A 12,042-nucleotide genomic window follows, 5' to 3' on the forward strand; every position below is an offset into this window, starting at 1 on the left:
TTTCATACAAGTTTCTCCAAATTACTATCCTCGTGACCAAAGTAAAACCACGGTCACTAGAGAAATGTCCAAAATACCTCAGCATGCATGAGAGGAGGAGGAGGAGGAGGAGGAGGAGAAGGAGGAGGAGGAGGAGGAGGAGGAGGAGGAGGAGGAAGAGGAGGAGGAGGGGGGGAGGGAGGGAAGGAAGGGAGGGAGGGAGGAAGGAAGGAAGGGAGGGAGGGAGGGAGGGAGGGAAGGAAGGAAGGAAGGAAGGAAGAGAGGGAGGAAGGGAGGGAGGGAGGGAAGGAAGGAAGGAAGGAAGGAAGGAAGGAAGGAAGGAAGGAAGGAAGGAAGGAAGGAAGGAAGGAAGGAGGGAGGGAGGGAGGACTCCCGTTGTCTGCTCTGCTTCCAGGTCAGTCCTACAGACTGCTGCACACAGACACAGCCCCCTCACAGGGGGGCTTGCTCCTTGCCTGCCCCTCCTCCTCCAGGCCCGACTCTGGGGTCTCTAAGCCACTTGTAACCCAAAGCAGCTGTATGTCCTCTCCCTCCCCACCCGACTCCCCAAACTGTGCACATTCCCCTTTCCTCTCCTAAGGCAGACAACTCCACAACCCCTCCCAGTGCCCACCAACACCCAAGGTCTTCTTACCCAACCCCTCCCCCACCTCTCCTTACCCCTCACCTTCCAGGCCTCGGGATCCTGAGGATGGGAAATGCCGTGTAAGGCTGAGCGGAGAGGCCCGGCACGCGGGGGAGATGGGGTAAGAGGCTAGGGACGGGCGCCTTCTTCTTCTTTAGGTTTTAAACATCACGCCTGTCATCCTAGCTACTCAGGAGGCTGAGATCTGAAGATCTCAGTTCAAAGCCAGCCCAGGCAGGAAAGTCCATGAGACTCTGATCCCCAATAAACCACCAGAAAACCGGAAGTGGCGCTGTGGCTCAAGGGGTAGAGCGCTCGCCTTGAGCTGAAGAGCTGAGGGACAGCGCCCAGGCCCAGAGTTCAGGCCCCACGACCGATAACAATTTTAAAAAAAAGTTATTATAAAGGTGATGTACAGCTGGGTTTCAGTTGCTTCTGTTAGGTAATGTTTCTTTTTGGACAATGTCTCTTTCCCCATTTCTCCCTCCCATCCCCACCCCACAGGCTGTATACAGCTCACTTTCCACATGGCGTCCGCGCGTGCCACGCTGTGCGTTTGCCCTTTGTCCCTCCGTTTCTGGAAAGGACACCTTTGTATAATTCACTCCCACACGCCCTCGCTACGCGCTAGCCACAGCCCTGCCATTACACAACCTTCGTTCTGCTGCCAAGCCCTCCACTGGCTCCTGAACTGCCTGGAGCTGAAAGGCAGAAGCCAGTTCTCTGCTGCCTGGGTGGACGCCATTAATGTGGAGCCCTTGTCAGCAAGTGCAGAGAGCCCTGGTTAATAGCTGCGTGGTATCACACACACGCACACACACACACACACAAACACACACACACACACACACACACACACACACACACGTGCACACCCCTTCCCAGCTTAAAAAGCAGGCCAGGTGGTTCAGAAGATGCTGGGGGCAGGAGACCCCATGAGGAGAGAGATACCAGTTGGGGACCTGCAGGACATTGCTTCACTCACTTGAGCGGGTGAATTCAGGAACAAGAGCCTGGAACGGTGGCTTGCCATGTCTTGAGACACACACCCCCCCCCCCCCGCCCCCCATGCACACTCGCTGGTAAGGCCAGAACTACCTCTGTGGGAGGATCTTAAAGGCTTTTTCCAAGAAGGTACCAGATGGCTCCATCCCATCCATCCCGTCCCCAGACACGAGGCTGCAGGGAAAAGGGTAGAGAGACCTTTCCCCAGTAGAGTTGGGGTACAGGCAAATCACATGGGCACAGAGCTTCAGGACCGAGACCCAGAATATATCCCTGCTGGGAGCCGGAGGGGAAGAGCTGCCCGGATTGGCTGGGCACAAAATGGCAACGCTAATGGAGTTTCCATTCTGGGCTTTAAAATGCCACGTAAAGGACAGCTTGAGCACTTTCACAGATTCTCTTGGGACTCGGGCCGTGGGCCTGCGCGGTGCCTCCCTCCCCATCAAGGCCACAGTGGAGCAGAAGAGTTGGGGGGATGGGGGCCAGGGGGTTGGGGAAGAAGCTTCTCTTCCCTGTCCATATCTACCATCTTTCTTGTCCAGGTCTCCATGCAAACACCGATCAGGACTTAGGGGGCTCCTGCGGGAGAAGTCAGGGCTGAAGGCCAGGGAAATGACCGTCACCCCGGTGGCCACAAGGAAGGTTTCGAGCAACACAAGAGTGGGGACCCCTCATGCAGTCAGCCCTCTTAGTCCCTGAGGGCTCATTCCAAGACCCTCTGGATGCCAGGCCCTTCCGTGCTCAGTGGTGGTGTTTTTGCATAGAAGTTACCAGAAGTTACCCCAGTACCTTGAGAGATGCCATACTGTACCTCAGTCAATGTTACTTTGTGTATACGTTGCAAGGTAAACATGTACGATGTAGGCCGGGCGCTGGTGGCTCACGCCTGTCATCCTAGCTACTCAGGAGGCTGAGATCTGAAGATCGCAGTTCAAAGCCAACCCGGGCAAGAAAGTCCATGAGACTCTTCTCTCCAATAAACCACTCAGAACACCGGAAGTGGCACTGTGGCTCAAGTGGTAGAGAGCTAGTCTTGAGCTGAAGAGCTGAGGGACAGCGTTCAGGCCCAGAGTTCAAGCCCCACGACCAACAACAATAAGACAGAACATAGTTTCTTTTCTAAAATGACGTCAGTTCTGCAGGCTGGAGTTTCTCTTCCTCCTTCTAGTCAGGCAGGGACCCCTGCCCTGTATTTTCAGCTTGGGGAAGGGGCTTGGCTTGAAGAATGAGTTCTGTCAGCAGACCCCACCCACCCAGCCCAGCCTGCCTTTACCCCAAGAAGTACCTTGGATTTGCACCCATGAACCCAGGCTGCGGGCCAGGCCAGGGGCTCCAGAGCGAAGGAAGAGCTTCCTCTGGGCGCCAGGGAGGAATGGAGCAAAAGGGAGCCGGGTTCTATCTTTACAGGGCCATAACTAATCCTCAGAGAGGGAAGTCAAATTCTCATTGTCCATCCAGAGCGCTCAGCTCAAGGGCAGAACCGCAACAAACAGCTCTGGTCTGCTGGCCCAGCCAGGCCTCAGCCTCCTCACGGGCCGACCCAGAGAGCCGGGCCACAGGCCGCCAAGAGAAAACACCCCCTCCCCACGCACCGAGAGCTTCCTGCTCACCCAGGACAAACCTTCTTGGTGTCACCACAGCCACAGCTGGATTGTAATCGGTCCAGTTCCTGGCCTCTTGGCAGGCCTGCTACTTCCTGACCCCCCGGACAGGTGCGGTGGCCCATGCCTAAAATCCGAACAACTTGAGAGGCAAAGATTGGGAGGCTCAGGCTTAGAGGACAAATCAAAAGTTCACAAGACCCCGTCTGAGCCAACGAGCTTCTGTGGAGGGCATGGTGCTGCCCACCTACCATCCCAGCCATGTGCGAAGTATAAATAGGAAGATCACAGTTCAAGCGCCGGTGGCTCACACCTGCCATCCTAGCTACCCAGGAGGCTGAGATCTGAGGATCATGGTTCAGAGACAGCCCAGGCAGAAAAGTCCCCGTGAGACTCTTATCACCAATAAACCACCAAAAAGCCAGAAGTAGAGCTGTGGCTCCAGTGGTAGAGCACCAGCCAGAGGCTCTGGACTTTGGCGGAGAGCTGTCAGGTGGGCCTCCCAGCACAGAAAGAGGCACTCGCCACAAGGGGGCGCTGTGGATCCTGCTCTGGTCACCCCACCGTATGACCGGGGCTGCACCACCTTGACCTGAGCATTCTCTAGGTTTGGGCTGCTTGCTTTCATTCTTTTCCTCTCTTTCCTTCTTAAAAGACCTTTATTGCCAGGTGCTTGCAGGCTGTTGACCTTTGGGGGAGGGAAAGTCACGTTATAAACTCTTATTACAAATTGAAAATGAAGTTCTTAAAACTCTCAACCGGAGATGAAACAACTTGAAAAACCTTTAAAGGTGTATTGAGAAAAATCGGGCTTTAACAAAAAAAAAATACACATTTGCTAGTTCTTATCATCATCATCCTAATAGATAGCGTACCTTCTAATTGATTCACGAACCAGCTGCCCAAGTCATCTATGAGAGAGAGAGAGAGAGAGACAGAGAGACAGAGACAAAGAGAGAGAGGGGGAATCAATCCTGGGGGTACTGGTTAAAAAGAAGAAGAAGTTTCTAGGCCAGGCAACAGTAATCCTAGCTACTCAGGAGGCTAAGATCTGAGGATCACAGTTCAAGGCCAGCCTAGGCAGGAAAGTCTATGAGAATCTTATCTCCAATGAACCACCAGAAAACATGGAGTGGAGCTGTGGCTCAAGTGGTAGAGCGCTAGCCTTGAGCACAAAAGCTCAGGAACAGCGCCCTGAGTTCAAGCCCCAGGGCTGGTGCACCTGCACGCGTGCGTGCATGCACACACACACACACACACACACACACACACACACACAGAGAAAATGAGATGTCCAGGGCACCCTTACTCTTCAAGAGAAAGGAGCATTGCATCCTACTGCAGCGTTACCCACTCCCTCCCCTCCACACACAGAACAGCCCAGCCCCACCTTCAAACCCAGCTCTTTGCTCTTGGCCTGCACCCCAGCCTCTCTGAACACCGAGTGGCTCCATGCTGACGCCCCTCAGTGGAGGAAACCGCTTCACCAAGCACCGCAGGCTGCTGGGGCGCAGTTTACAGAAGCCCGGCTGCAGCGGTGCCGGTCTCCCGAGCTTCTGCTCCAGCTGCCCAAATGGCTCTGCCGGGGGAGCAAGAGGCCCCCGGGCCCTCGCCTCAATTCTGCACAGAGAGGCTGGCGTGGAAAGCGCACACACACACACGTGTCACTCAAGAAGCAGGAACTGGGAAAGAGGTCCCACCGAGGCCCCGGCCCTGCGCCCCCTGCCTGTCAAAGCTGACCTCTGCGCCCCCTTTTATCATCTTTCCAGAGACTTCAATGCGTGAGTACACAGAGCTGGCTTAATGGAAGGCCGCTCGCGCTGCTCTAAAAGGCTGTGTAAACTTCAGCTGTGCATCTGCTGGGCTCCAGCCTTGGTTCATTTCCTACCCCGAGGACGGGTGCGGAACGTGACTGCTCCCGGCCCTGGGAACAGCTTTCAAAAAAGGAAAAGTGTACCCTCCCCACCCAGGGACCGAAGAACCCCCTAAAAAGGAAGGAAAAGCAGTTGCAGCACACATTCCTTGTGGGGTTTCGTGGACAAGGCCGGCCTGGCCAGCTGCGTGTGACCTTGGAAAGTAACACACACACATATACACACCCCTGTCCTGGGGTCCCCTCCTGAGTGAAGTGGGGTGCTCATGGGTTGCCATGGGCAGGGGTTGAGGTGGGGGACGTAGGATCCCTGGAGCCAGGGCTAGCTCTGCTCAGCCCTGAACAGTAGCTACAGCACTGCTCTACCATGGAGCCGGTGGCTCACGCCTGTCATCTGAGCTACTCGGGAGGCTGAGATCTGAGGATCACGGTTCGATGCCAGCCCCAGGGGAAGAAAAGGCCAGGAGACTTCCATCTGCAACAAACTACTCAGAAAAAGCCAGGCATGGCGCTGTGGCTCAGGTGGTACAGGGCGAGCCTTGAGCAAAAAGAAGTTCAGGGGCAGCGGCCAGGACCTGAGTTCAAGCCCCGGGACCGGCACAAACACAGAAAATAAAAGCAGCAATGGGACAGGAGGGACCTCCCCACCCCCAGACCCAGAAAGCCCTGTACCCCCCCGACACCATGATGGATGAATGGAGATGCAAGACCCCTCCACTCACAGGACCCTGTGCTTAGAAAAAGTCATTGACCCATCACCCCCTTGTCCCCAACCCCAGAAGGGTATCACCAGGGAAGATATCCCAACCAAGCTGCCCACAACCTGGGCAGATCAAACATCCAACCAGGTCCCTCAAGCCCCGAGACCCAGGAAGTTACTGACCACAGAGGCCTCTCCAAACAGGCCACCCTTCGCCACGGATGACACAACCGCACGTCCTGCCGGCCCAGGAAAACACTGTCCACAAAATAGGTCAGGTCTGCAGAGAAAGGGACTCGTGCCCACTGCCGCCGCTGCCATGGTAGCAGACAAGGCCCGGCCCTGGCACCTCGGAGGGGCAGCTTTCTTGTCTGGTAAATAGTGTGGGTCCGAGGGAAAGCAAGGAGCCTAGCATCCCCGTACCCCTGAAGCGCAGCTCCCCGGGGCCAGGGCAGACTGTCTCTGGGGTGGCCACTAAGCAGGTGGCAGGCACGAGCCATTCCGGGCCTCTGCCTTCTCTCTACAGCCCCCTCCTAGCCCAGGGAGCTCCTGGGAGCCCCGTGCCGGGACTGAACCCCCAAAGGCTGCAGAGGTCTCTGGGAGCCCTGGTGTCCCTCGGTCCGGGCAGGGAGTTGATCAAAGCCAGTGGCAGGGCTCGGGCTGCGTGGTGGGCTGAGCAGGGTCAGCTTGCAGGGTGCACTGGGTGGTGGAAGGGTTCACCAGGCTCTGGCGGGCCCGGGCCCTTCTCAGGGGCTTGGTCTGCACCAGGGAAGGAGAGACACACACCCGACCTGGGCTGACTCTCTCAGAGGCTCTTTGGGGGAGGTCTCTGACAAGAGGCTGGGACCAAGATAAGGGCAGAGGCACCGACCCAGCCCTGGCAGGACCCCACGAGCCAGTCCCTCCTTCATTCCCTGCTGCCCACTGGTGTTGGGGAGAGAGAGGGTCAGGCTGGGCAATGGCTTGGGGGGGGGGGTGTTGGAGCTCTTGTTGAGAAGTACAGGGGCTGGGGGGGGGGTGTTTGGAAGACCTCTCAGGGGGAGGGGAGGGAGGAGAGGAGAGATAAGGGAGGGGAGGGGAGACAGGGGAGGGGAGGGGAGGGGAGGACAGGGGAGGACAGGGGAGGGGAGGGGAAGAGGGGAGGGGAGAGGAAGAGAGGGGAGGGGAGGGGAAGAGAGGGGAGGGGAGAGGAAGAGAGGGGAGGGGAGGGGAAGAGAGGGGAGGGGAGGGGAGAGAGGGGAGGGGAAGAGAGGGGAGGGGAGAGAGGGGAGGGGAAGAGAGGGGGAGGGGAGGGGAGAGGGGAGGGGAAGGAAGGGGAGGGAAGGGGAGGACAGGGAGACAGGGGAGGGGAGGACAGGGGAGGGGAGGACAGGGAGACAGGGGAGGGGAGGACAGGGGAGGAGAGGAGAGGAGAGGGGAGGGGAGGAAAGGAGAGGGGAGGAGAGGGGAGGAGAGGAGAGGGGAGGGGAGGAAAGGAGAGGGGAGGAGAGGAGAGGGGAGGAGAGGGGAGGGGAGGAAAGGAGAGGGGAGGAGAGGGGAGGAGAGGAGAGGGGAGGAGAGGAGAGGGGAGAAGAGGAGAGGGGAGGAGAGGGGAGGAGAGGAGAGGGGAGGAGAGGGGAGGAGAGGAGAGGGGAGGAGAGGGGAGGGGAGGAGAGGGGAGGAGAGGGGAGGGGAGGAGAGGAGAGGAGAGGAGAGGGGAGGGGAGGAGAGGGGAGGAGAGGGGAGGGGAGGAGAGGAGAGGAGAGGAGAGGGGAGGGGAGGAGAGGGGAGGGGAGGGGAGGACAGGGGAGGTCAGGGGAGGGGAGGGGAGGACAGGGGAGGTCAGGGGAGGGGAGGGGGGGCAGGGGAGGTCAGGGGAGGGGAGGGGGGCAGGGGAGGGGAGGGGAGGGGAGGACAGGGGAGGTCAGGGGAGGGGAGGGGAGGTCAGGGGAGGGGAGGGGAGGTCAGGGGAGGGGAGGACAGGGGAGGTCAGGGGAGGGGAGGACAGGGGAGGTCAGGGGAGGGGAGGGGGACGGGGGAGGGTGTTCAGGACCTTGGCCACCCTCCCTGGTGGGCCTGTGTTACCTGTGACTCTGTCCCTCGGTCTGTCACCGTGTCCGTCCCTCTGGGCGCCGCCCCTCTCCCTCCCCCCCCTCCCTCCCCGCCCCTTTCGGGATCCTCGGTCCTCATTGGTCGGCCGCGGCCCGGGCCGCCCGCTGGGGGCAGAGCTGCCCGCCGGGCTCGGGCTCGGGCTCCGACGGGGGCGCTCAGCCAGCCGCGGGCTGGGGACGGCCGAGGACGGGCGGCCGCGCTCCGAGCGTCTGGTGGAGATCGGGACCGGCGGCGGCGGCGGCTCCGGGCACCGGCGGGACCCCGGGCCGGCCGGAGGGCGCGCGCCATGGGGGCGCGGTGAAGGCGGCCATGTACGGGGACGTGTTCAACGCCACGGGCGGCCCCGAGCCCGCGGGCGGCGCGGCGGCCACGGGGAAGGCGGAGGGCGCGCTGCCGCTGGAGCTGGCCACGGCGCGCGGGGAGCGCGACGGCGCGGCGCCGCGGCCCGACCTGCCCACCTACCTGCTGCTCTTCTTCCTGCTGCTGCTGTCCGTGGCGCTGGTCGTGCTCTTCATCGGCTGCCAGCTGCGCCACTCGGCCTTCGCCGCGCTGCCCCACGACCGCTCGCTGCGCGACGCCCGCGCGCCCTGGAGGACGCGGCCGGCCTAGCCGCGGGGGCCGGCCGGGGAGGAGGACCGAGGCGCCCCGCGGGAGGCTGGTGACCCCGGCAGCGAGACCCCGGGCCGCGGGGTCCCCCGAAACCCGCCGCGGAGCCGCGCCCGACTTCCCCGGCCCCGTGCGCCCCGGGCGCGGGGTCCCCCGCAGCGCCCGCCCGCCCGCCCGCGGACGCACGCAGCCGCTTCCCGCGACGGAGGTGGTGGTGTGGGGAGGAGGGAAGACGCTGCGTCCGCACCACCGGGGACCCAGAGGAGGACAAGGGGTCCGGGTGGGGAGGGCGGAGGGGGGCCGCCCCCCTCCCCGGCCCGCGCCCCCCCACCCCACCCCGCGCTGCTGCAATAAGAACCCACGGAGCTGAGACGCGGCCCGGCCGACGCCACTCATTGCGGGACGAGGAGGTGGGTGGATGCGAACCTGCGCGTGGGGGGGAAGGAGGCGGCCTCCACCCCGGCCCGGGCCGGCGCTGGGGGGGCTCAGGTCAGTCTGGGGGGGGCACCTCTCCTTGGGGTCCAGAGGTCAACCCAGCCTTACCTGCTCCGGGAAGGTGGGGTTTTTTTGGGTGGGTGAACTGCCAAGTGCGCTCCTGGTGGAGAGCCTCTCTGCAGACATGGCCTCCGCTGGGGGTGGGGGTGGGGGTGGCCCCGGAGAACCTGCAGGAAAAGAAGGGATGACCAGTGGGCCCGGCTCCAGCGGAGTCTTCAAAGTGACCCCCTCCAGGTTAGCTCAGACACCCGGCCTCCGGGAGCTGAGCATCCTCCTGAGAGTCACCTGTCTTAACGTGGACGCGGCCCCTGAGCATCCAGAGTAAATGGGATGTGACCCATGATCCCACCCAGTGACTCACAGTGGGGTCACCCGGGGCTGGGAGACGCAAGAGAAAATGGAGGGGCTAGTCCCTGGCCAAATGTCCACAGACCAGTCAGAGCTAGTGACCGCTCTCCTCCCACCAGCTCCCCATGCTCTGCAGCACCCAGGGGCTCTCCTGGCCCCTTTGTAGGAAGCAGTGGAGATGAGCAACTGGGTTTCCTTCCAGAAGCCACACGGGCCAGGCTAATGGTGCCAATTCTATCCGACCTCCTCCACCCCGGGGATAAGGGCTCACAATGGGAGGGGGTCTGGCTGTCCACAGGCTGCTGGGATGGGGTCCCCCCAGCCTCGAGCTGGGGACAAGGAAGGGCAAGGGAGGAGGGCAGGTGCAGGTCATGCCTTTGCACAGAAGATGGCCACACCTGAAGGCACCACAGTGGTCATGGGCAGAGCACGTCTCTAGGTCTAATTGTTTGGCTTTAAATTGTCCAGCTCCGCCCCTCAATAGCTAAGGGACCCGGTGTCAAGTACTTGACCTGGACCTGTTTCCTCTTCCATGCAGCGGGCCCTACATCACCTAGTTCTATGGAGGCTGAGTGTTAAAAGAACACAACCAATGTAACACGGAGGCACGAAGCAAAGGCTCCCTCCAGGAAACACGGATGGACGGCTGGAAGTCCCAAGTAGTTCCCAAGGTGTCAGACGGAGACCAGTGACCCAAGACTTACAAGTTATTAGTGCGCCATCCCAAGGGGTTAACCAAGGGCTGTTAAGATGGGACAGGGTGTGGCCAAGTTCACGGCCGATTTCTAATCGGGCTCTGCGTGGGCTGCAGGGAGAGCTTACACATGCAGATGTTGGGCTGAATAAATACATCATGTTCCCCCACGACTCATCTACTTCCAGAATGGCTGTTTGGAGTGAGGAACTGGGGTTGAATCCTGAGGCGACGCCCGGATGCTGTAGGTTAGTGTCCTTAGGAACATTCTCCGAAAGCTCTCACATGCATGCTCTCCCTCCCTCTCCCTCCCTCTCCGTAAGACGAGGTGGGCACTAGTGGCTTCTTGCCCATTGCGACACCACAGGATGAGAGGTCTCACCTTGCCCAACAGTGAGGAAATTAATTTCTGTCACTGGATGGTTATGATGGCGGCCCAAGCAAAGACAGGAAGCTATGTGGCAAGATCTGTGTACGTACCAACCCCAACACGTGCTGGGAGACAGCACTGCAGACGAACATTAGACCTAGAGCCCACATGCTGTGCGCACTCCTCTGCTAGAAGCAGCCACAGAGTAGGTGAGCGGGAACACGTTGCAGATAGAGGTGAGGCGGCCGGGGAAGGGGGAAGAGAGGAGTGGGCAGTGGGGCCTAGATACGAGGAACCAGAGCCTGAGTTCTAGACGGATTCCTGACGCTCGGGTAGACTGGAGGCTCAGTGTGGAGTACAGGAGGCCTCCCAGGTGGAGTTGGCGCGTGTTGGATACACCGGAAGTGGGTGGTCTGAGCACGAGCTGCCATTGTTAACCAGGGTGCTTACCCCCAAAGGGATTCCTGGCAGTTGGGACTCAGCCCTGGGGCTGTCACTGCGAGCAGGTGTGCCTGGTGGAGTGGAGCTATTCTAGATCTTTCCACTCTCCAGGCTTCAGGCCCTTTTCAGACGATCCCTTCCTCACCACACTGAAGTTCAATCAATACCACCTATATTTGGTTGTCTCCCAGGAAACGTCAATGTCAAGTCTGAGCCTCGTCTTTCTGTCTAAATTAGAGGCTCATCCAGTATCTCAGTTCCAATACATTGACGGGTATGGGCCACACGGGCAAGTCACTCGATTGCAAACTCTTCCTCTCCCTCCCATACACAATCTAGCATCTCCGGGACCCCACCCTTCTCCATCAAAACCCTCCTCCGCCAGCCAGCACGGCTGAAGCCCTCCCTTTCCAATCCCTAATCGAAGCACATCGAATCCCAGCATCAGGTGACGTCCTGACAGCTTCTCCTTCCTCTCCTGATGAAAAACAAAGCCCTAGCCTTGGCTTCCGTGGAGTCCAGCATCATCAGCTCCACTGCCCATTCCCAGTGGTGGCGAGTGGCTTTTAATCCCTGTACCTATGCTGTTTCCTCTCTCTTCCTGTAGCTAATGGCTCATCTTTTCTCAAGAGACTGACCTGTGTCTTCAGTTAAGATCAAGTATACTTCACCCTCCCAAATCATCTCCCTGATCACAGCTATGAAGACGAGAGGAGGGAGACGTCATATTCATGGCTTTTTCTCCCTGCCCAGCATAGTTCTGAATATGTCAAATACTCTGTGTTTGTTAAATGAAATATGGTGGGAAATTGGGTCTTGAACTCAGGGCCCGGGGCATTGTCCCTTAAGTTTTTTTGTTTTGTTTTTCCCAAAGCTATTGCTCTACCATTTCAGCCACAGCTCCACTTCCAGCTCCTCGCATAATTGAAGTGTCCCACGGACTGTCCTGCTAGAGCTGATCTCCTGAATAGCTAGGATTGCAGGCGTGAGCCACAGGCTCCTGGATAAACACGTCTTTTGATTCCCCACCTTCAACTATACCGGGATCAGGTGACATACTGAGTTCAACTCTCCCTTATCGATGGATCTTTCAAACCACCAATTTTCTGGGGGTGCTGCCAAGCTGTTAGCATCTAACGTCTCCTATCTCCATCTTCGTAACACCTCTCTGATTACTGTCATCTCCTGCAGGG

The 12,042-nt window shown here is 59.3% G+C and overlaps 1 protein-coding gene across 1 annotated transcript; it reads left to right on the plus strand.

Annotated features, from left to right (window-relative positions):
* Positions 1-8,204: 8,204 nt before the first annotated feature.
* Smim32 (small integral membrane protein 32) lies at positions 8,205-8,512 on the plus strand. Its single transcript, XM_042671342.1, has one exon. The coding sequence runs from the start codon at positions 8,205-8,207 to the stop codon at positions 8,502-8,504; it is 300 nt and encodes a 99-aa protein (XP_042527276.1). The 3' UTR covers positions 8,505-8,512.
* The last annotated feature ends 3,530 nt before the right edge of the window (positions 8,513-12,042 follow it).

This window comes from Dipodomys spectabilis, unplaced genomic scaffold (genome assembly GCF_019054845.1).
Source record: "Dipodomys spectabilis isolate Male_0828 unplaced genomic scaffold, ASM1905484v1 ptg000611l, whole genome shotgun sequence".
In the NCBI taxonomy this organism is placed as follows: Eukaryota; Metazoa; Chordata; class Mammalia; order Rodentia; family Heteromyidae; genus Dipodomys; species Dipodomys spectabilis.

Bases quoted from the DNA above. Each gene is read 5' to 3' on its own strand.
- Smim32 (XM_042671342.1), top strand. From the start codon at position 8,205: ATGTACGGGGACGTGTTCAACGCCACGGGCGGCCCCGAGCCCGCGGGC.